Source organism: Phoenix dactylifera, chromosome 2 (genome assembly GCF_051530095.1).
Source record: "Phoenix dactylifera cultivar Ajwa chromosome 2, Ajwa_hap1_PhDact_Kaust_v1.1, whole genome shotgun sequence".
NCBI classification, from domain to species: Eukaryota; Viridiplantae; Streptophyta; class Magnoliopsida; order Arecales; family Arecaceae; genus Phoenix; species Phoenix dactylifera.
In genome coordinates this window covers 29,893,893-29,917,672 of record NC_143191.1, presented here as the reverse complement: position 1 = coordinate 29,917,672, position 23,780 = coordinate 29,893,893, and the positions used below count along the sequence as shown (strand labels likewise).

Here is a 23,780-nt window from a genome sequence, read left to right as displayed (position 1 = left end):
ATTCTGGACCGAGCGTCCGAGACTTGGAGCATGATGCCAAGAGGCATTAAAGACTCCTCTGCTTCTTAGTTTCATGGCCGCAACTCGGTCCCTTCCTCTAGCGCCAACTGTTGTTGGAAAGTGGATCCGGGGACGACCGTCGGCTGAGAAGAAGGAGCTCCGACGTGAGATGGCGGGTGGCAGTCCGTCGGCGGGCGGCATCCTCCGCGGGGCCTGCAAAAAGTCGGGGGCGACCAGTGGCTGAGAAGGAGGAGCTCCGGTGAGAGTTGGCGGACGACGGATCGTCGGCGCGGGGCATCCTCCGAAGGACCTGCAAGAAGCCGGCGGCCGGGGTTTCCGGCGCCGGCCCTCCGATGCTTAAATCAGAGGGGGCTAATGTGTAAGGGGAGTGTAACAACCCAGGATCTCACCCAAAATGGCTAGCCGGAAGTTATTATTTGGGTTCCTTGATCTTGTATAAGTACCCAAGATCTACCCAGCGAATAACCAATGTGGGACTAAACACACGTCCGCACGGATCCTCACATACTCCCCCCGTTCAAGCCCTGACGTCCTCGTCAGGCTAAGGGTTCAAATTTAATCACAAACACCACGATTGGCCCGTGGTCAGCCCTAATGGATCTGTGCTGTAATGTTCCCTAGTCCACATAGATTATGGGCCGGGTCTGCTCTGATACTATTTGTAACAACCCAGGATCTCACCCAAAATGGCTAGCCGGAAGTTATTATTTGGGTTTCTTGATCCTGTATAAGTACCCAAGATCTATCTAGCGAATAACCAATGTGGGACTAAACACACGTCCGCACGGATCCTCACAGGGAGAGAGATTATCCTCTCTAGTTTCGTAGAGTCTTCATAGGAGGGATACAGGGTTACCTGTGATGTGACCGGACGAATTAAATGAGTTACCGTCATGATTGAGTGTGGTCATTTGAATTAATGAGTTGCCGTGGAGGATGGGACTGGAGCCAATGAGTTGTTGTGGATGACCGGACGTAGTTGAGTGAATCGATGAGTGGCTGTGGATGGCCTGAGATTTCGAGTAACCCAGAGATTCGTAGAGACCATGCGCATTAATTGTTGACAGTCGTAGCAGGGTATGGTCCCTGGTTGATGTGTCGTGGCGTGGCCGGAAAGCAAAGCACGGTGTGGTGAGGCTGCTGCAGGGCATGGCTACAGCATGTGGACGACGAAGTTGGCCTTCTGAGGTCAGCTTGGCCTTCTGAGCTCGGCCTGCATGAGCTCGGTCTGCACGAGCTCGGCCTTCTGAGCTCGGCCTGCATGAGCTTGGCCTGCTAGAGCTCGGCTCGGCCTGTATGAGCTTGGCATGCTTGAGCTCGGCTTGGTCTTCTGAGCTCGGCTCGGCCTACATGAGCTCGGCTCGGCCTTCTGAGCTCGGCTTGCATGAGCTCGGCTCGGCCTTCTGAGCTCAGCTTGCATGAGCTCGGCTCGGTCTTCTGAGCTCGGCTCGGCCTGCATGAGCTCGGCTTGCTGTCGGATTTGGGTTCTTTAATTGTATTTGTGGGGTGGTCCATTTTTTCCCCCCAACACTAACATATATTAAAACCGAGAATTAGGTGCTTTGAATGGCTGAAAAGTTCAAAATTTGTGACTCTGTCCTTGGCTTCAGAGAGATGACACCCTCCTACTTGCAAAGTCCCCTTGGCTATTAAAGAGGTGTATCTTGAAAATGGTAACCAGTTGATGAATGCTTGCGAGTTTTGACGAAGACGTCGACACCAATCTCTCTCCTCATTTCCTATCAAAACCTACGCAAATAAAATGACGAGGAACATCAGAAAGAAAAGGAATAAGCTTGAGTAACACTGGAACATGAGATGAACAATTTACACTTAGATATCTGATTCTCTTATTAGTGACATGAACCGCTCCTTATTGGCTAAGTGAGCTTGCAAACTATAATAAGGACCAGATGCATCTTGGAGTCAACGGATAAAAATCGCATCCTATTCCAGAAGGAAGTTTAGATTCAGATTGAGGAGATCTTTGGCCCTTTCTAAAAATCTATTTGGAAAGCGGCAACACCAGAAAAAATGAAAGTGTTCATGCGGTTGGCCTAAAAAGAATAAATTGAATACAGCTGAAGTGATCGGTAAAAAGGAATCGAGTGTATCAGCCGGGTGCTCTCTGTGTGGGACCAACACTGAAACTACCTCTCACCTCCCTTTGCGGGAAGTCCATGGTTCGCTTTGAAAACTCAGAAAAACATAAGCGGGATCTTTGGACAACTTGGAGGAGCAAGAGAATCAAAGGTGAAATGAGAAAAGGATGGGATCCACTTTGAATGGCAATTTGTTGGCACATACAGTTGGAAAGAAATTTCCGCCTATTTCTTCACAAGAATTCTTCAATCAACATTGTTCTCCACGAGGCCATCCTTATCACGCTCCGAGCCCGAGGCGCGGCAAACGCCGCATGCCCACACGGCGGGCCGCGCAGGCGTGCAAGGCATCGGAACATATCAAAGTAAATACAGATATTCAAAACTGACATAATTATTTAAATTGTTCAAAAGCAGTCTTACAAAATTTCAAAATGGCATATGCTTACAAAATTTCAAAATAACATTTGCCAACATAATTCAAATGTTCAGACTAATCTAAAACGCTAATAACTGAAGGAATAATAACGGAAATCTAACGCACTCCCCAATCCCGTGCGATCAAGCCTCTGGATCTGAAAAACAGAGAAAACAAAATAATGAGCTACACTAGCCCAGTAAGCAACGAATACCCCAAAGTGGGATCAGAGAATATCAGATCAAAATACAGGATAATGACTGAAATAAATCTTAAATAACATCGTTTTACTGTTTTCAAAACTTATTATCATTTTTCCAAAAATCTGATACCAGAATCTCAACATAATAGGCTACGGCCACGTAACCCAGTGGCATGGGTTGCACAAGATGCCAAATCCACTATATTTATCCACCGATGGCGGCCGGTGTTGCACAAAAATGCCAAATCCACTATATTTACCCACCGATGGCAGCCGGTGTCTAGAAACCACTATTCTAATCACTGGTGGCGCGGTGTCGAAACCGGCTCCTCACATATTACAAGTCGACGGGTCCAACGTATAATCCCCATTGGCGGGGTCAGAACAAAACAGAACAGATCATAGCCATGCTGAGAATGCATATATATAAAAATAGATTTCATAAACTGTACAATCATATTTTACGGATTTCAGAGCATATAACATGATTTTCAAATAAAATTTAACATGCCAGACCCATTCTACTAAATACAAAATATATTTTAAAATTTAATCCAGTAATAATTATTTTACCAAATACTTTCGAAAACTGCACTTTGAAGCATTAAGTTACTTACCTCTTCTCGCTTAACCCACTTCAGGTAGGCGGATCAGGTTCACCTGTTAACATTTAATTAATTTATTTGTAAATTTCAGAGCTAAGCAAAACCAATAGTAATACTACTGGACACGGCCCAACAAGGCCCAGAGTTGGCCCATAATGGGCATGGCCCGATAGGGCCCACATCAGATACGACCCAATGGGCCCGCATAGATTCGGCGTAATAGGGCCCTCCAAGGTTGGCATCTTATTGGTTCATTTATGCAATAAAATCCATTGCAGGAATATCTATTTACATATTATTGTTCCGTAATAAACTTGCGTAAAGGGACTAAACAAATATAGTTGAGGGCCTTTATATAATAAATCTTTCCTATAGGGATCAAATACAAATTACAGAATACCCTTTTGTGAAATAATATACTGCCAAGCGCTGAACTGTAAAATTCCATTTATTGGCCAAATGGGTTCGGATTTCGGGTTCCGGATTTTGGGTCTAAACTGGGTTTTGGGTTTGAACTGAGTTTCGGGTTTTGGATTTCGAATTCGGATTTGGACTGGGCCCAAGTTGGGCCCACAAGGGTACGGCCCAAATAGGGCCCAACTAAGCTGAACCAGGCCCAAGTGGGGCCCACGGTGAGTAGGGCCCAATGGGCCCATCATACCACTCACGGTCCATAATAAGCCTTCTTCCTTCCCGATCTCCCCATGGACAAGGGAGATGGGAAGAACTGGGGAGGAAGGGGGGGCTGGCAGGGTGGCCGGCCGGCGGCTCGCGGGGGACGCGGCCGTCGGTAGGGCAGTCGTGGCCGGCGGCAAAGTGCCGCGGCGGCTCGGTTGTGAAGGGAGGGTCCGAGGATGACCTCGGTTTGGGGCCCAAATAGAAAAACAATCGTGAGATACAAGGCCAAAGGAGCTTACCGATGCTCGACGGAGGCGACTGGAGGGAGGTCTCGGCCGTGGCTGCTCAATCCGGGGGTCAGGCGGCAGCGGCGATGGCACTTTCTAAAGAGGAAGGAGATCTCGAAATAGGGGAGGCTCGGGTGGTGGTGGTTGGCCGAGGCGGCTCACCGGCGACTTGGGAAGTGGAAGCAGAGGAAGGAGAGGAAGAGGAGAGGGAGGAGAGGAAGAGGAGAGGGAGGAGAGGGGCTCGGTGGTAATCTGGGAAGGAGAAGAGGGGTTTTTATCATCCCCTCGTAATGGCTCTCCGCCGCGAAAATTGCGGCGGTCGAGCGTGATCCGCGGCCGTGATTGGCGAGGTTTGACCGGAGGGGGGGTGCCGTGGGATGCCCGCGGCGCCTTGCCCCGATTGATCCCGGAGGAGCTGGAGAGGATCGCCATCGCGATCCTCTGTCCGGTTCCTCCCATATTAGGACCAGCCCCGTATTTCACACTCCTGACATTTAGAAATTGGGGGATCATAAGCAGTGGTAAATGTCTTCAGAGCCATTCTACAGCATCTCGGTCTGTTGCTTCCAAAGTAGACCTCCCAGTGGCCATGACATCACATTTGTTTGCTACCCGCGTCTTGTTTGCTGTCTGAAGCTGCTGAAACATCAAATCTCAGGCCAGCACAAATATTTTTTTTTATGCGCTCGCTTGTAGCCGTTTAATTGCCAGTCCAAACCTGTATCTGTTACTCTGTTTTCCCTCCATACTCTGTAATTTAAAATAAAATAAATAAGCTCCAAACTAACAAGATAGAATGGTGCTTTTGGAGGCGTATATACCTAAGAATTTGAAAATGAGTTTAATTTTAATATCAGGGTCCTTTACATGGTTTAGTGCTCTCCTCTCGAGAGTGGTCGCCCTCGGGCTAAACCTAACTCTTTACATGGAAGCCCTAGAACTGATTTTTGGTTTGAGCTAGAAGCATTTTAGTTCAGGTAACTTGATTAATACCGCCCTCAACAAAGCATCTCTCAAAGAGCAGCAATTTTCATAATGTTGTAAAAGAACGTATGAATTAGTTTATGTAAAAAGAAAAGCAAAACAATGTTATGAACCTGAATTTGGTAATCTTAAGTTCCTCGAATGGTGAATCGACTGTGAGGATCTGTGCGGACGTATATTTGGTCTCACATTGACTATTCACTGGATAGATTTTGGATACTTATACATGATAAAAAAATTTAAATAATATCTTCCGGTTAGCCATTTTGGATGAGGTCCTGGATTGTCACAAATGATATCAGAGCGAACTCGGCCCATAGACTATGTGGATTAGATGACGCTGCAACACAAGTTAATGAAGGTTGATCATGGACTGATCGTGGTGCTTATAATTAGATTTATATGGATTTGAACTTTTATCCTGGCGAGAACATCAATGCTTAAACGAAGAGAGTATGCAAGGACTATGCGAGCATATGTTTAGTCTCATATTGGTCTTGGGTACTTATACAGAATCAAGGAATTCAAATAATATCTTTCTGTTAGGTATTTTGAATGAGATCCTGAGTTATTACATCGACAATATCATTGATTTTCAACGGAGGAATTGATGGGATGGCATGTGAGGGCTTCTTTTTTTTCTTTCATCCTCCCCATGAATAGGCATAATGCTTTCAATTTTTTTTAATTTAATAAATAATAAATGTGATAACTCTTCCCTTGTCATAATATCAAATACAATTAACCTTAAACATCACTTCTGCTTTATTGGATCATTGTGGCATGTGGCAAAGCTACAAACTCCAGTCGGGTACTCTTGTATGGAATTTCCATTTTCAGTGCATGTGCAGACATGGATTTAAATTCAATGTCCCAAAAAATTAAATTTATAAAGTAGAACATTGATGTGATGACGGCCACTTATTTGGCAACATGCTGCCATGCTGATATATCGTGTCAAAATATAATAAGGTGATAATGCTGAATAACCATTGCAATTAGAACTCATGTAATTCTCAATTTTGCGCACAAGGTTCTACGTTAGCCTCTAACTGGAAATATCGAGTCGATTATTACTTATATAATATATGATTTCCATATTTTTTAAAGCAATAGTTTGCTCAGCACAAAAAGAGGCTATAGTATTATTGAAAAAATAAGACTAATATTGTCATATAGTATGGGCAAGGTAGCTTCTTATTCCTTACTTAAAAAAAAATATAGCGAAGTTGTTTAAGAGTCTCTTGTGACATTATAAAACTTATTTTTAAAAATTAATCTAAAGAAGAAAATGAGAACTGGAAGGCTTACGACAAATGTTAGTCCATTCAAGCCACCAGGGCATACTGGTGGATTCATGTTGCTAGTAGGATAGAAAAACTATATCTTACGTCATATGCATCAATATAGTCATGCACTCTGCTAATTATTTTATGTTCTTCTAGTATTCCAATCTCAGACGAGCACATGATGACAGTACATAGCCATGTGCTGCTTGCATTGTAGAGTATAATTTGTCTGCTCGAACATACAACCGCCTGCTTCACCTTTCATGTTGGTCTATTAAATTGCTCTCACACAGCGTTATTTGGGGATCAAAACAATCCATTAATAATTTCCCAAATTTCTCATCTATCAGTCGTTTTTTTTAATTTTTTTAAGGGTTAATCTTCCTCAAAATAGGTTTCAAGCTTATTTTCTTTTAAAGAATCAAAAGTGACTTTTTATAACAAGAGAGTATCTAGGTCTCTTTCTTCCTCGTGCTCTGGGACTGTTTTTTTTTTTGTTTGTTTTTTAAATTTTGATATATTTTTGAGGCAGAGCCCCGTAGAAACCGCCCCTGTCCTGAAGAAAATTCGACGCGTGGATCGAGAATTCCGTGCGCGGTGGCTGATAAAAATTGAAACTTTCCGTTCTTCCAGGCGTATTCTTCTTCGGCCTCTTGGTTCTTTTCAAGAATGAAGAGATAAGCTCCTCTCTCTCTCTCTCTCTCGTTGGTTGCTCTGTTGCCGTCCCTCTCAATGGCAGAGAACTGTACAATTGGCCACTTCGGGATGAGATTACGTGAGAATATGGAAGAAGTCATGGGAGCTTGATGAATTGGCTGCTTTATTTCTTCTGTATTTCCGTTATTTTGAGGTAAAAGATGGGTCTTGGCGCTCCCTGTCTTGCTGACTTTTCCGGGCGGTTTCCTGTTAACATCATTCCTTTTGAGTGAAATTTTATGAAATTTGGAGGAATTCATGGATTTTATCTGAATATTTCTCCTTTTTCGCTTCCACTGACCCGATTTTTGGCCTCTAATTCATTCAAATTGGCTTCTTTTCTTGAATTGTGACCCAAAGTTTTGATTTTTTTTTTCTTCGATCTTGTATGGTGGAGATGATCTCTTCGCCTCTTCGTAGCTTCTTTCGTATCCGAAGAGAGTTCTGGAAAAGCTGAGGAGCTCGTGATATTTGGTTGCGAAGCTCCTTTCTGATGTTGTATTCTCCTCGCGGGTCCGTTCGCGATCCCTTTTTCCCGGGCACGAGCTCCTCAAAAGCTCCCCCCTATCTGGGCGTCTAAATTTCCAAGAAATGGGTCCTTCTTTGCAGTCTATTGATGGTGTGGTGGGGGAAATCATGAGGATTCATCGATCTCTTCCGCCACGGCCGGGCATTGACGAAGTCGAGGCGGCGATGGCCTTGGTCCGCAACGTGGACACGGAGGAGCAGGCCCGCATTGATGCCATATCGAAGCAGAAGAAGGGATTCGGGATCCCCGAGGAGCTCTTCTTTGTGCTTCAGGAGATGCAGAAGAATCAGGTTTACTTTCAGGGCAAGGAGCAGAAGAGGGAGGCTTTGAAGCTGCTTGATCTGGAGAACATCCACTTGTTGTTCGATGAATTGATTCAGAGGGCCTCCAAGTGCGTTCCTTCCAGCTCAAATGTGTCGGCTCGATCGATTTCTGCAAGCTCAGCGAAAGTTACTGCAGCCAGTTCCAGGACTAGCTTCGACACTAACACTACTGTTTCATCTGTTGTTCACTCAGAGAAAGGGGTTGGAAGGAGTTTTGAGGGCGTTAGTATGGATGACAGTTACTTGAAGAAAGCAAAGCCCACAATGTATGCTGATGGATTTGGGAGTGGTGACTCTCATGCATCGCGAGGATTGTTGCTGAATCCTACAACTAGGCCTCAGGCTACTTCTGGTGAGTCTGGTGCTTGAATTTTATGCGTGTCCTTTCTTGGTAATCCCCCTGCAATGATTTGTCCAAGTTCAGAGCTCATATTTGCTTCCTTTATATAAATTTTGAAAAAGATGATATGAGTGATATATTTTGAGTTCTTGCTGTATGTGATAGTTTAGATATATCTAGACATAAAATTCATTCCCTAGTTATATTTTCAGTTTATTTATTGATGTTTATGTAAAAAATCATCTAGAATTTCATTAAATAATAATGATTGTTTAATTTTTATGATGTATCCTGTAGGAGAAGATGGTGAGAAACTGAATCTTATTAAACTAGCTAGCTTGATAGAGGTTGCTGCAAAGAAAGGCAACCGGGATCTCAACCTTCAAAACAAGCTTATGGATCAAGTTGACTGGTTACCTGATTCGATAGGGAAGCTTTCTGGTCTGGTCACTCTTGATCTTTCAGAAAATCGAATTATTCTCCTGCCAGCCACTATTGGTGCTCTTTCTTCACTAGAAAAGTTGGACCTCCACTCTAATCAGATAGCTGAGCTTCCTGACTCTATTGGAGATCTTTATATCCTGTTATATCTGGATCTGAGGGGGAACCAGTTAATATCATTGCCCTCTACAATAGGGAAGTTGGCACATCTTGAGGAACTTGACCTGAGCTCAAACCAGCTCTCCTTGCTCCCAGATGCAATTGGAAATCTTGTACGTTTGAAGAAGTTAAACATTGAAACAAATGATATTGAAGAACTTCCACATACTATTGGTCACTGTGTCTCTCTTGTTGAACTTCGAGCAGATTATAATCGGCTGAAAGGCCTCCCAGAAGCTGTTGGGAGGATGGAATCTCTGGAGATTCTCTCTGTCCGGTACAACAATATCAAAGGACTTCCAACCACCATGGCATCCCTGTCAAAACTGAAGGAGGTTGATGTCAGCTTCAATGAGCTTGAATCGGTGCCTGAGAGCTTATGCCTTGCAACTACACTTGTCAAGCTGAATATAGGAAATAATTTTGCTGATTTGCAATCTCTCCCACGCTCCATTGGCAATCTTGAAATGCTAGAAGAGTTGGACATTAGCAACAATCAGATTAGGGTCCTTCCAGACTCTTTTGGGATGTTGTCACAACTCCGCGTGCTTCATGCAGAAGAGAACCCTTTGGAGTTGCCACCAAGGCATATTGCTGAAATGGGTGCACAGGTAATTATTTTCTGCATATATTTGACATTGTTTGAGTACTTATCATTCTGTGGATGACAATTTTATTGTTTTTATAGGCTGTTGTACAATACATGGCTGAACATGTTGCAAAGAAAGATGGGAAGTTGCAACCAGTAAAAAGTAAGAAGGGTTGGGCTAAGTTTCGCTTTTCCCTCAGGTCACAAAAGAAACATGATGGCTTGGTATATATATCCTGATTTTGTGAAGCTATAAGGTGAGAAAGTGAATGCATCTTTGTTGTGCTGGCTTTGTTTGCCCATGTTACTAACTTTGGCTTCTATTCATCATTTTTCCTTTTTCCTCTGGTTTTCTCTTACTCCTAGATGCATATAAATTGCAGGGAATACATCTTTGTGATGTTGTTAGAATACATTATCATGATGCAAGTAATCTTCTCCAGACTAACATAAAAGAAGTCGTCGAAGATGTGAATCTAATCTTTGCCTTGGGACTTGTGTACAATTCCTCCTTCAGTCATAACTAGGTCTGTTGTTTCATTTGTATTTCTTGTGTCTTTGAACTTGTATGAGCTGTACCATTAACCTCCTGCAGCAAAAGAAACGTGAAAAAAATATTTCATATTTCTTATTCTTTACATTGTTTTTAGTTGATTTTCTTTTGTAACATAGTGCACACGAACTCTTTTACCAATTCAGTAAAAAATAATTATTAGGTGCTTTGGACATTGAAGGTGAAGTTTACATGTTTTTCAATTCATAAATTATTATATAAATAGGCTAATAGCTAGACATCATGTTTATTTAGGGACAGAAAATATTACCTGTCCAGTCATTTGGCAGATGTGGCTTCTGAATTGGATGGGCTGTAAGTCAGCAGAGAGAAGTGAAGGGTTGGGGGATTAGTTTTGAATCATCTTATGGGAAAGGGTTCTTTATAGGATTTATTGATCATGTTATATTTCCTTTAGCAGTGGGTGGCGGCCACCTTTCTCTAACCGATAGCCTCATATGGTACCAACATCACCCAATAAGCAATGCAAAAGCTCTAAAAGAGCACATTGAAAAGATTATCACCACAAGCAACTGTTTTGGCCAGCTTGAGCACGGCTCTTGACCATATGCAGTAGGGAATAGGTACCTAAAGTAGTGTCATAGTTCATAATTGAATACTTCAAGAGAATAGGATGAACTTCTACACGGTGGTAGAAGATATAGTGTTTAAGAAATAGGGGTGTAAGGTTTCCATTGAAATTTACTAGTCCAAATATAGAATCTTATGTGCGGATAAAATCCTATTTAGAAATCTTACATGCCAATTGAATGGGGATCAACTGCTGACTAAAATATTACCTTTAGCATTCCAAAAGGTCATTTTAGAGCCTTGGTCATTACAATATAAGAAAAGCTCTTTAGATCCTCCCAACTTTTACAATCTCTCAATTCATTAGTTAAAATTTTAGAAAAGTAGGATTAGTTATTATAGGATATATTAGATTAGAGTTTCAGTAAGTCCATTTACATTATTCTTATCTGATTGATGTTTCAACTTGACTCATTGGCATATAGCTAGCATGTTAGAGATGAAATCAACTGCTTATGTTGGACCTTCTGTTTTTTCTGCCTTTGGCTAAACTCTTTCCACACTGAAGTCTTGTACTGTTGCTCCTTGGTCGATTGTGCTTAATCATTAATATAGGTTTCTGGATTACTAATTGACCTTTAGGTTCACGGAAGCCCTTCTTGGTCTCAGCAAGAAATTCAATATAGATTCATGCAGGCATAAAGTCAGGTTTTTGGACTCCATTATTATAATTTTGACTTGGAAGGATGTTCTGTTGTCCATCAGTGTATTTCCTTCTGTGCTTTGTGTGAGGTAGTAGATTAAGTGTAGATATAATGTTTTTATGTCAGCGCACCCTTAGGCTGGTGACTTGCTTATCAAACGCCATGGTAGTTTATTCACTCAAAATCACTACCAAAGTTTCATGTTATTGGAGCCTGGTTAATACTGGCTTACTGGGAAGTTGCAAACTTATTAGGGACAAGGTCCAAAATTTGAATCCATTATGTATTCCCTATTGACCATTTAGTCATCACATGGACGCGAAAACAGTTAGACTGAAACTACTAGAAAGTGTAAATCTCTCGGCCCAGACTTTTTAAACCCAGAAACTCTCTGTGCAATTATATATGACTTCGACTGGGGTCAGGGCTGGTACATTAGTATGTTATCCAGCAACTTTTATTTGTCCTTGATCTGAGACAGCCTGTTTTGACTTAATTTAATTTAAATTTTGTTTTTTGACATCTGTTGCTTTGTCATACTTTTTTGAGCCCTCGTATATATATTTTTTTCTGAAGGTTCTTGAAATTTTTAGCTTCAGATTCTCCCCTTTTGTTGGCTGGTATCACTGTTTACTTGCAGTATTAGTATTTGTGAACTAGATATGTTAGATGAAAAAACTGTCATCATAATTAATTTATATTAATCTATCATGCATATTACTTCTTTATTTCAAAATGTATATTATTGTTTTTCCCCTTTCCTAACACTGTTTCAGTTCTGCTGATTTTAGACTCTTATTTTCGTAAGAGTTGCTCCATAGATTTTATTAAACATCCAACCACCTTTTCATCTTGGTAAGACAAATATCTGAGAAATTGTATATTTTTTTGTTGTATGACTACATGCATTCAAATCATGAAAAATATTAACTAATTTTAGGTATCATTTGGTATCATTTTCATTTTTTTCTTTTTTAAACAAAAATAAAAATTATTTCTGTTTTTTAATTCTTTAAAAATATAAATATGTTTGGTGGTGGTGGAAGCAGTGGTGTTGGGGGCGGGTCTGACAGTGATATGATAGAGGTAGCAATGATGGTGGTGGTGGTTTGAGGAAGGCAACGATAGTAGCGGTGGTGGTGATGGAGGTACCAGCAATATAGCAGAGGCAATAATAGTGGTGGTGGTGGCGATGTGGTGGAGACGATGATGATAGTGATATAGCAATGGTGATGGTGGTGGTAAAGGGTGGAGGTGCCATCAATATGGTGGAGATGGTGCTGATAGCAGCAATAATATGGTGGTGGCGCGGTAGCGATGGTGACGGAGGTAGCGGCAATGGTGGATGCAATGTTAATGGGGGAGGCGATGTTAATGGTGGTGATAAAAACATGAGTTTTTTATTTTTCAAAGTATTGAAAAAAGCAAGGATTTTGTACTTTTATTTTTTTTAGAAATAGTGAAGATAACTTTTGAAAAATAGAAAGTAAAAATAATAGCATAAGACATGTTTTTATCTTGGTTTCTATAATTTTGTTTTTTAAAAAATAGGAAACAAGAAAAAAAGCGATGCCAAATAGGCCTTTAGTTTTTCTTTTTTCATAAAAGGATCTGCTTATGCACATTTTTTATTTGGATAATTCAACTCTTAAGCTATCGACTCATGTTTCTCAAATATTTTTATTCAAAAAACATTGTTAGCAAGGATTGAAGTTCCATTAGTTTAGTCTCCTACTCATTCAAGCTCTTCTCAAACTTCTGCAGATAACTGGTCTTGCTACGGGCAGTTTTAGCTTTCCTAACAAGCATTACCTTGTTGTAAAAGAGATTTTTCCAATTAAATTACCTGCAAAAAAAGCATAGCTTTTTTTTTTTTTTTGTGGGACCCGGCAATTTTATGAATGATTCTTAAGATTGTGATTGTTAATCTAGATCGTTTCTGGCGGTCGCTGTTACGTGCTTTGTGATTGTTAGGGGAGCAGGTGTTTCTTGATATGGTGTTATTTTGCCCTTCCAATATCTTCACTGAGTTATTCATTTGCATGTTCGTTCTTTAGCATCCACGGACTACATGATGACTTAATGTGCTGCATCCCGACATTATTGGAGGTAGGCCATCAAATTGGTGGTATGATTTTGCTCCCTGAACATATTTTCTCATGCTATGTCATTTGCCATGCAGTAAAATCTTAGATCTTCCTCTCCTGTTTTGTCATCAGCTGAAACTTATTTCTGGTCCCTCTGAAGAATGTAATCGAAAAGATTTGTTGTATATGAAATATATCAAGCTCTTCATGCCCGTGGCTCCATATGTTGTATATACTTCCTTGTGACCTCTTCATGGTCCGCATGACCGTTATGTTGGACAATTTATGAGGGAAGGATGAAGGGGAAAATAATCCATCCTTACAAGAACTTGACTGACTTCTTCATGCATTCATTACTTTCTTGCAAGAGGCCAGCCTTCTTTTTCTGAAGATACAAGATAAAGTTGTGGCCACCCGATCCATTGGTAGACACCAACCACTTGTATTGGTGATGCCAGTGTCATATGAATTCCTGAGATCCTGCTGACACTGACTCTCGAGCCTTAACCCATCAGTTTTGGATCAGCTCTGCCTAATGATTTCTTATCCAAGATCAGCTTCTCAGCAGAAAAAAGTTGGGATTATCTTGTGGAACTCAAACTTTTTTTCTTCTTTGTTCTTGTTCCACGTATGGTGAGAATTCTGCAGACTAGTCGCCGATAAATGATCAGTGGATGAGTTCATATGAAGTGAAACAGAAAGCATTGGTCTTTCTTTTTATCAATTTTTATTCATGTGACTGGCAACTATGGGAGATGTAGCAAATGTACCTATCATTCACTAGTGTTTTCTGTTAGGGAAAAAATGGATCACCCAAAGCGCGTGGCCAAACCGCCGGCACTCAATGGTGATGTAACAACGGCAAACATGCTCTCGGCAGTTCCGACCTCAGAGTGCTCGACTTCAGGACGCCTGACCTCAGAGTGCCCGACCTCGGCATCGACAACTGCAGAGCCAACGACCTCGATCCCGGCATGGCTTTTGCAGGCACAGTCTCGGCAGAGTTGAGCTTAGTCGACCTCATGGTCAGGGAAGATCCAGTCAAAGGGAGAAGCAGACCTCCCCACCACACCGAAAATCAAGCCCTCCATATTCGGGATCAAATCCCACAATCTCCGCCTTAACGGCTGTCAATATTTGAATGCATCTGATCTCAATGGTTCGCCAGCTAGCCCGAAATCTCGGGTCATTATGGTAACTCATTGATTCACGCAATTACGTCCGATCATAAGTAACCGCTACACTCCCTATAAAAAAGGAGGAAAGCTCTAGGCTGGGGATCTCTCTTCTTCGGCCCCGGCCAATACATTCTCATATTATTCCTCTCCATTACTTCTCCCCATAAAAGACCCCCTCTCTGACTTAAGTATCGGATGACCGGCGCTGGAAACCCCGGCCATTGGCTTCTTGCAGGTCCGTCGGAGACAGCCGTCCGCTGCCGCACCATCAGCCGGAGCTCCTCCTCCTCGGTCCGCGGTCACCCCCGGTCCAATTTCTAGCAATAGTTGGCGCTAGAGGAAGGGTCCGAGTCGTGACCATGAGATTAAGGGGCAGAGGAGCTTCTAATGCTTCTTGGCATCGCGCACCAAGTTCTGGCCACTCTGTCCAGAATCCGCCACCAAGGCCTTCGGCGGATCAAGTTCCTCAGATCCAGCCAGAGCAATTCAACACGCTGGTGCAGCAAATCTAGGCCCTGGCAGTAGCAGTCCAAGGCCTGCAACACGTGGAGGCCCCTCCCGCGCCGCCTCCGCGGGATCATGTTCCATCGGCGCTCCTTCCGGATGGATCTGTATCCCAAGGTCGAGACCCCATGACTCCTCGAGGGTCAACAATGGATGACAGCGCTATCACCAGGGTTCAACCCGGGCGTCCCCCCAAAGAGAGCCACTAGGGAAGAATTAGGACAAAAGGCTGCAGCCTTCCGAAGCCGAATCGACCCCAGGTCAGACAATACCGGAGCAAACCACCGTGGCGATCTCCCAAAGCGGAGAACTCAACAAGAAGGTCGAGAAACTCGAGCGGCAGATTGAAGCTCTCCAGGAGGGCAAGGCGCGAGGGCGACCTTAAGTTCTCTACCAAGTCGCCGTTCTCCCACCAGATTGAGGACGAATCACTCCCACGGAGGTTTAGAATGCTTCAGATAGAGCCCTACAATGGGACTACCGACTCCCTAGACCACTTGGAGAGTTACCGAGCCCTCATGGCGCTGCAGGAATCCTTGGAGGTCGTGCTCTGCAAGGCTTTTCCTGCAACTCTCCGAGGAACGACTCGACTTTGGTTCTCTGGTCTAAAGCCGAGCACCGTGTCGTCCTTTGAGTACCTGGGTCGGCAGTTTGCTACAAATTTTGCCGCCAACTGACGCCAGCAACGAACTTCGGATTCTCTCCTCGACATCAAGCAAAAGGAGGGAGAGTCCCTCAAGGATTATATTGACCGTTTCACCGTCGCAACCTGAGAGGTCCGCGAGCTCGATCAGTCGATCGCCATGTCTGCACTAAAAACGAGAGCCCGGTCTTACAGGTTCCTCTTCTCTCTCGAGAAGAATTTTCCTACCGACTTCACGAAGATGCTAGCCCGAGCTCGCAAGTATGCAAAGACCGAGGAGGCTATAGCTTCTCGGCGGGATACCGCCGAAAAACCCGCAAAGGGCCAGAAGAGACATCACGAGGAACATGGTCGCCCGAAGAGCCGGTCACCCCGACGCGAGAAAAATATACCCCAGCTGAGGAGTCCTCCTTGCCCGAGACCGCGGCCCCGGCCGAGATCACCGCCTCGACAGAGAACTCCCCCAAGGAGGTACGGGAACTACACTCCCCTCACTGCTACTCGATCCAAGATTCTCATGGAGATAGAAGGCCGAGGCTATCTCCAACCGCCGCCACCGATGCGGGACTCAGAAGCTCGACAACGCTCCAGGAAGTACTGTCACTTCTATCGAGACCACGATCACGACACCGAGGAGTGCTTCCGACTTCGAGACGAGATCGAAGCACTCATCCACCGAGGGGTGCTTAACCGGTTCGTGTGGAACTTGCGTGATGAAGGAAGACCAGCGGAGAGTACTGCGCCGTTTGAAGGTCAAAACGACAACAGGCCCATTGCTGGCACCATCAACACCATAGAGAGAGGCCCGACCGAAGGGAGCTCAGCTGAAGGACTAACCGAGAGGAAAGTCCCTCCGAAGCGTCAACGCACCCTTAAAGCCATCTCGTTCTCGGATGTGGACCTAAAAGGAGTTGAAACTCCTCATGACGATGTTGTGGTCGTTTCTATGGTCATAAATAAATTTAATGTAAAACGTATTTTAGTTGATAATGGAAGCTCGGCAAACGTTTTATATTATGATGGTTTTCAAAAAATGGGAATGACGGAGGGCCAGCTTCGAAGAATGAATGCTCCATTGGTCGGATTCACCGGAGATTCAGTCTCGGTTGAAGGCGTAATTAGTTTACCCATCACGGTCGGGCTCGCTCCTTGAGAAAACACTATGAGGACGGACTTTCTTGTGGTCCGTCTACCTTCAGTCTACAATGCTATCCTCGACCGACCAGGACTCAATGCCCTCCGAGCCGTAGTCTCGACTTACCATCTGCTCATGCGGTTCCCTACCGAGCAAGGAGTTGGCGAAGTTCGAAGGGATCAGATGATAGCTAAGCAATGCTACACGATGACCCTCAAAGCAAAGCAACCAGTCAAGACATCAAACTGTGCAGAACAACCAACTGACGCGTCAGCCCAAGTCTCGGACCAGGCTCTGCCGATCGAAACCTTGGAGGTACGAGATGAGCCTAAGAGGGAACGAGCAGAACCGGGCGAGCTCCTCATTCAAATCCCCTTGAGAAAAGACTATCCGGGGCAGACTGTACAGATTGGCTCTGGTCTGAGCCCTCGCAAACGGGATCGCTTGTTCGAGTTCCTCCGATCCAACACGGATGTCTTCGCCTGGTCGCCCACTGATATGCTGGGGATAGATCCCGAGGTTATGGTCTACCAACTCCAGGTAAAACCAACCTATAAGCCTGTGTGGCAAAAGAAACGGAGCTTCGCACTCGAATGACAGTGAGCAGCGGTCGAGGAGGTCGACAAACTTCTCGAGGCCGGCTTGATCCGAGAAGTCTCTTACTCAGATTGGCTTGCCAGTGTAGTCATTGTAAGGAAAGCTAATGGAAAATGGTGTATGTGTGTGGACTACACTAACCTGAACAAAGCCTGTCCAAAGGACAGTTTTTCCCTCCCTAGGATCGATCAGCTCGTCGATTCCACCTTAGGACACCAGCTGCTGACCTTCATGACGCCTTCTCGGGATACAATCAGATTCGGATGGCACCTGAGGACGAGGAGAAGACGACATTTATTATCGACAAGGGCCTCTACTGCTACAAGGTAATGCCCTTCGGGTTGAAAAATGTCAGGTCTACCTACCAGAGGTTGGTCAACAAGCTCTTCAAAAACCAGATAGGTCGGAACATGGAGGTCTATGTAGACGACATGTTGGTAAAAAGCCAAACTGCTGAATGTCACATAGCCTACCTCGACGAAGCGTTCTCGACCCTCTGAAACTATCGAATGAAGCTCAACCCTACGAAGTGCGTTTTTGGAGTTACGTCGGGCAAGTTCCTCGGGTTCGTGGTAACCCAACACGAAATCGAAGTCAACCCTAAAAAGATCCGAGCACTACAAGAGATGACGTCATCGAGGACGGTCAAAGAAGTGCAACAGCTCACTGGGCGGGTTGCGGCCCTAGAAAGGTTTGTTTCCAAGTCAGCGGAATGGTACCTCCCATTCTTCAAGGTCCTCAAGCGGCCGAAGAACTTCGCATGGACCAAAGAATGCCAACAAGCTTTCGAAGAGCTCAGACGCCAACTTGCCTCCCCTCCATTGCTCACAAAGCCTCAGCAGGGTGAGCTTCTCTATCTATACTTGGCCGTCTTCCCGGTAGTGGTAAGCTCAGTCCTAGTTCGAGAAGATGACAAGTCTCAGAGACCAATATACTACACCAGCCGTGTTCTGAGGGACGCCGAGATCCGATACTCCAAGCTGGAAAAAACAGTCTATGCACTGCTCATTTCAGCCCGAAGACTCCGACCTTACTTCCAGGCCCATACCGTGGCCGTATTAACCGACCAACTTATAAAATAAGTCTTGCAACGGTCGGATCGGACGGGAAGAATTGCGAGGTGGGCGGTCGAGCTCGGAAAATTTGACCCCGAGTACCGCCCAAGACCAGCAATTAAAGCACAAGTACTCGCCGACTTCGTTGTGGAATGCACCCTGCCGGACGACCCAGAGGCCGAACTCACACCAAAAGGGGTCGCCCCAGAGCCACATGTCGACGGCTCCTTGACCTCGGCGGATAGTGGTGCAGGCCTCATTCTCACCAGCCTAGATGGGGTGATCGTAGAACAAGCACTACGTTTCGAATTTTCGGCCTCAAACAATGAAGCGGAATACGAGGCGCTCGTCGCCGGGCTGAAGTTGGCAAAGGAGCTCAAGGTCAAAAGGCTGAAGGTCCTCAGTGACTGCCAACTGGTCGTGAGCCAGATCTTGGGAGACTTTGAAGTATGAAGCTGACGATGCAAAAATACCTCCAGAGGGTGCGAGACATCACCTCCACGTTAAGCACCTTCGACATCCAGCATATCCCCAGGGCGGAGAATGCCAGGGCTGACTTGCTATCAAAGTTGGCGACATTCGGCATGAGCGAGCTTCCAAAGCCTACAATGCTCAAGTACCTTAAAATACCAAGTATTGAGGAGCCCGAGCCGATTCTCTGCATTGAAACTGAACTAAGCTGGATGGATGCGTTCGTCAACTATCTGCAGAATGAAATTCTTCCCGACAATAAGTTCGAGGCCTGCCGAATCAAGCATCAGATTTTTCGATACTTCTTGTACGAAGGCAAGCTCTATAGCAGGTCCTTCACCTCTCCCCTCTTCAGGTGCCTCCACCCTTCGGAAGTGGATTATGCCATGCGAGAGGTTCATGAAGGAATCTATGGGAACCACCTAGAAGGTCGGCCACTGTCCTACAAGATTCTACGCCAAGGATATTACTGGCCTACACTCCAAAAAGACGTTGCGGACTTCGTCTAAAGGTGCGATCGATGCCAACGAAACGCCAATATTCAGCACCAACCTTCGGTCCCACTGACCTCGATCAGCGCCCCCTAGCCCTTTGCTCAATGGGGATCGACATCTTGGGACCATTTCCCCAAACCACCGGACAGAGAAAGTTCCTCATCATCTCCATCGACTACTTTACCAAGTGAGTCGAAGTTGAACCGGTGGCCCAAATCTCCGAGCTGAAAGTGCGAGATTTCGTCTGAAAATCGATAATTTGCAGGTTTGGGCTCCCCGCGTCCTTATATCCGACAACGGTCGTCAGTTCGACAATGCCCGCTTTAGGGAGTTCTGCTCCGAGCTCGGCATCGACCACCGTTTCACCTCGGTTGCTCACCCACAGGCGAATCGAGAAATGGAGGTAACAAATTAGATCATTCTTTAGGGACTCAAGGCCAGGCTCGACCGATCCAAAGGGCAATGTATCGAAGACCTCTACAACGTCCTCTGGGCCTATAGAACAATGTTTCGAATCCCAGCTAGCGAAACTTCCTTCAATTTGGCCTACGGGACATAAGCAGTTATCCCCTAGAGATTGGGCTCCCATCGCCAAGAGTAGAGAACTACGACGCAACTTCCAACTCGTCGCGACTTAGAAATAACCTAGATCTTCTCGAAGAAATAAGCGAAGCCGTTCGAATTCGCATGGCAAGATATCAACAGAAGGCAGCACAATATTACAATTCCAGGATGAAAGTCAAGCTCTTCAAAGAAGGAGACATCGTCCTAAGGAAAGCTGAGGCTTCTCAACCTACCGAGCAAGGGAAGCTTGCCCCGAACTGGGAAGGATTGTACCGAATTGCTCGAGGCCAACGGCTCGGAGCATACAAGTTAGAGTCCCTTGATGGGACCTCCATTCTCTGAAGCTGGCACTCCAAGAACCTTCGAATGTATTATCAGTAAAACCCCCCAGGGGTCTCCGGTGTTTGAGAACATTGCTAATAAGACATTTCTCTTGGTTTCCTCTTAATTATTCAACGCTTCTTCTGATAATAATTTGCTTGTGAACTCCAGGATCCTGAGATGATTCAAGTCCCTAGGGGGAATCTAGCGATATCGGGATGCCTCGACCAAGTTCGGAACGCCCGATCAAGTTCAGATGCCCTATCGAGTTCGGATGTTTTAACCAGGTTCAAAGTGACCTGCTGTGACGACCTCAAGTTCTATCTAATAAACGGAATCAGAGCCATAGTCAAAAACACCTAAGGCAAAAGCAACAAGTCAAGAAGCACTCAAGTTTTGACGGCCAAACATCAACCCAGCTTCGACTCACACTACAACTGAGTCCGAGCCTAAAGACTTAGTGAAATTCTTCAAAAATCCGAGCATAATGACTTAGCGGAACTCTTCAAAAACATTAGAATCACTTGAGAGAGCCGATGATGCGCAAGGTCCAAACCCAAGCCGTCGAAGATAAGGGTCCGTTGAGAAAGCAAGCAGAAGCAAGTTTAGAAACACAACAAAATTGAAAAACACATTGCTTTCATTGACGAAAAAGTCCTTAGGCTAAGTACAAAAACTGAGGTTGGCCCGTACAATGCTTTCGGTAGCCAACCTCACTGGCAAAATACAAGCATGAGAAAAAGAAAAAGAGAATTAGGCTACCTCTGGAGCAGAGCCGACTTCGGGGGTGACCTCGGAAACGACCTCAGGCGCGATCTCGGGAGCAGCTTCATGGGCGACCTTGGAAACGGCCTGATGACCCAAAGATTGATTTAAAGATTGATTTTGATGATCACAAAACCTTGAAGTATAAATACTAATGTTTATGTTGCAAGAAGAAAGATTATTTATTTTTGCAAGGAACATAGCAAGTTGGAAGAATTCAAGAAGGCCTCCAAAGCTCTCAAGAAAAGTTAGAAGAAAGCCACACCTCATTGGCCCAAGATTCAAGTTCAAAGGCTTCAATTTAGAAGAGCAAGTTTTTAAGAAAAATTCAAAGGAAAGGCACTCGAGTCGACTCCTACAGTTCCGAGTCGACTCCAAGGAGCAACAGACAGCCGGACAGAAAGATTCATCTCAGAACCTGTCAACGAGTCGACTCCTGAAGAGCGCGAGTCGACTCCGATGCTTGCCGAGTCGACTCCAGGGTAGTATGAGTCGACTCCTAGGAGTCACAGGCAGAAAAGTCAGAGAGGAGTTTTCGGGTCTGAGATTCGAGTCGACTCCAGTGGAATGCGAGTCGACTCCGATAGGTGGCAAGTCGACTCCAAAGAAAGCATGAGTCGACTCTCAGTGGAACACAAAGAAAAAGTCAGAGAGCATTTTTGGGACTCTGAGATTCGAGTCGACTCCCGCAGTACGCGAGTCGACTCCGAGACTCCGCGATCATCAACAGACAGAAGATCAAGTTACTGCCTCTGAGATTCGAGTCGACTCCCAGACATCTCGAGTCGACTCCAAGACAGCTTCACATCAAAAGGCAGAAGACCAAGTTTCGGAAACTGAGAGCCGAGTCGACTCCGAGGAAATTCGAGTCGACTCCAAGACTGGACGAGCCAAAAGACAGAGGATCGGGAGTTCGGGCTCTGAGATTCGAGTCAACTCCCAGGACAGTCGAGTCGACTCTAAGACAAAGCAAGCACATTAATTCAAATTTGGAACAGTGGCCGAGTCGTCTCCAGTAAAACACGAGTCGACTCCTGCAACAGGCGAGTCGACTCCTGATCGCGCTAGTCGACTCCGATCCCAACGGTAATATTGTCAGGAAGTGCAGACTGTGTCCAACGGCTCTATTTTTGTCTCTAACGGCTATATTCTTGTTTCCACGCCATCAAAAGCTATAAAAACAAGAGGAGAGCTAGGGGAGAAGTTATGGAAGTGGGAGAAAATATTTAGGAAAGAGATTACAAGGAAAATCTCCCATAAGCACAAAAAGGGCCATCCAAAGTGAAATAGAGAGAAGAAGAGCATCCAAGTGAATCCCAAAGCTTCCTCTTCATCCGTGTGCTGCCTCGGTGATCCTCTACTTCGTGCCAAATCAGAAGAGGGTCAAGTAAAGAAGAAGCCGAGCTCCTTCATCTTCAAAACTCGGTTGAGGGCTTCTCTTTACACTATTTTGTTTATATTGTTATATTTGCTTGTTTAAGAAGCTTTGATTTGTTTTAAACTTTGTTTTTAATATCCTGTAACTTGATTCAATCAAGGGATTGAATCAAGGGGTTAAGGTTTGTTGGTGAGCCAAAGGGAAAACCAACGGTGAGAGGTTTGTTGGTGAGCCTAGGTTGAAACCAACGGTGTAAGGGTTTGATTGTGATCCCGGAAAAATAATCGGGGTGGTTCTAGTCGGTGAGCCTGGGAAAACCGACCGAGTTTGTTGTGCGCTCGTAAAACAACAAGTTGGGTTGTGAGCTTGTAAAACAACCGGCTGTAATCTGTAGGATTATAGTGAAATTCCCAAGAGGTCTTGGGGAGTGGATGTAGGTGCTGGGGTGCACCGAACCACTATATGTTTGTTGTGTTTGTAATGCCTCTTGTCATTGTCTAACTAACACACTTACTTACTTAGATAGAGTGCTTGCTTAACTGTTATCCGCGCATCCTTTAGTTGCAAGCATATTCAATCAAGTCACATTCTAAACATCAAACTGTTGCTAAGTTTGACTTTCACTGTGCTTCCATACAACTTAGCATAATTAATCAAAAACTTTCAGAAGTAGGTTAAAAGTTTTAAAAGACCCAATTCACCCCCCCCCCCTCTTGGGTTGTATCTACTGGGCAACAAGTGGTATCAGAGCAGGTGCTCAAATATTATTTGTAGTCTTAACCAACTAGAGCCAAAGATCATGACAACCCCACATAACGTATTACCTGCTGAGGGACTGTCCACAAACAGACCTCCACTGTTTGATGGATCTAACTATATTCAATGGAAAGCTAGAATGAAAATCTTTACTCAATCACAAAACTATGAGCTATGGAATGTCATAACAAATGGCCTACACACACCCACGAAATTAATTGAAAGTATGTTTGATAAAAATTTGGCTGAACTGAATGCTAAGGCTATGAACCTATTATATTGTGCATTAGATAGGAATGAGTTTAATTACATATCTTCTTGCATAACTGCTAAAGATATATGGAATATGCTTGAAGTTAAATATGAATGCCTAACAAATCTGAAACATCATGTGTAGAAGAAGAGCAGTATCATATTGCAAATTCATGTTTCATGGCACAT

The 23,780-nt window shown here is 44.5% G+C and overlaps 3 protein-coding genes across 9 annotated transcripts; all 3 read left to right on the top strand.

Annotated features, from left to right (window-relative positions):
• The first annotated feature begins 6,698 nt into the window (after positions 1–6,698).
• On the top strand, positions 6,699–14,202 carry LOC103717580 (plant intracellular Ras-group-related LRR protein 4-like). Of its 7 annotated transcripts, none has more exons than XM_088715813.2 (6): positions 6,699–8,426; positions 8,712–9,625; positions 9,703–9,860; positions 9,987–10,130; positions 13,449–13,500; positions 13,611–14,202. In XM_088715813.2, exons 1-3 carry the CDS (start codon positions 7,814–7,816, stop codon positions 9,841–9,843), a joined length of 1,668 nt encoding a protein of 555 aa, XP_088571939.2. In that variant the 5' UTR covers positions 6,699–7,813; the 3' UTR covers positions 9,844–9,860; positions 9,987–10,130; positions 13,449–13,500; positions 13,611–14,202. The 7 variants fall into 7 exon arrangements, with proteins under 7 accessions (XP_088571939.2, XP_088571937.2, XP_088571938.2 ...); XM_088715811.2 differs by having other exon boundaries at positions 13,374–13,500; positions 13,574–14,202; XM_088715812.2 differs by having other exon boundaries at positions 13,366–13,500.
• Positions 14,203–16,362: 2,160 nt separating this feature from the next.
• Positions 16,363–16,956, top strand: LOC148714663 (uncharacterized). The gene has a single exon (XM_088714506.2). It carries the CDS (start codon positions 16,363–16,365, stop codon positions 16,954–16,956), a length of 594 nt encoding a protein of 197 aa, XP_088570632.2.
• Positions 16,957–19,051: 2,095 nt separating this feature from the next.
• On the top strand, positions 19,052–19,570 carry LOC149768276 (uncharacterized). Its single transcript, XM_089927991.1, has one exon. It carries the CDS (start codon positions 19,052–19,054, stop codon positions 19,568–19,570), a length of 519 nt encoding a protein of 172 aa, XP_089784117.1.
• Positions 19,571–23,780: the final 4,210 nt, after the last annotated feature.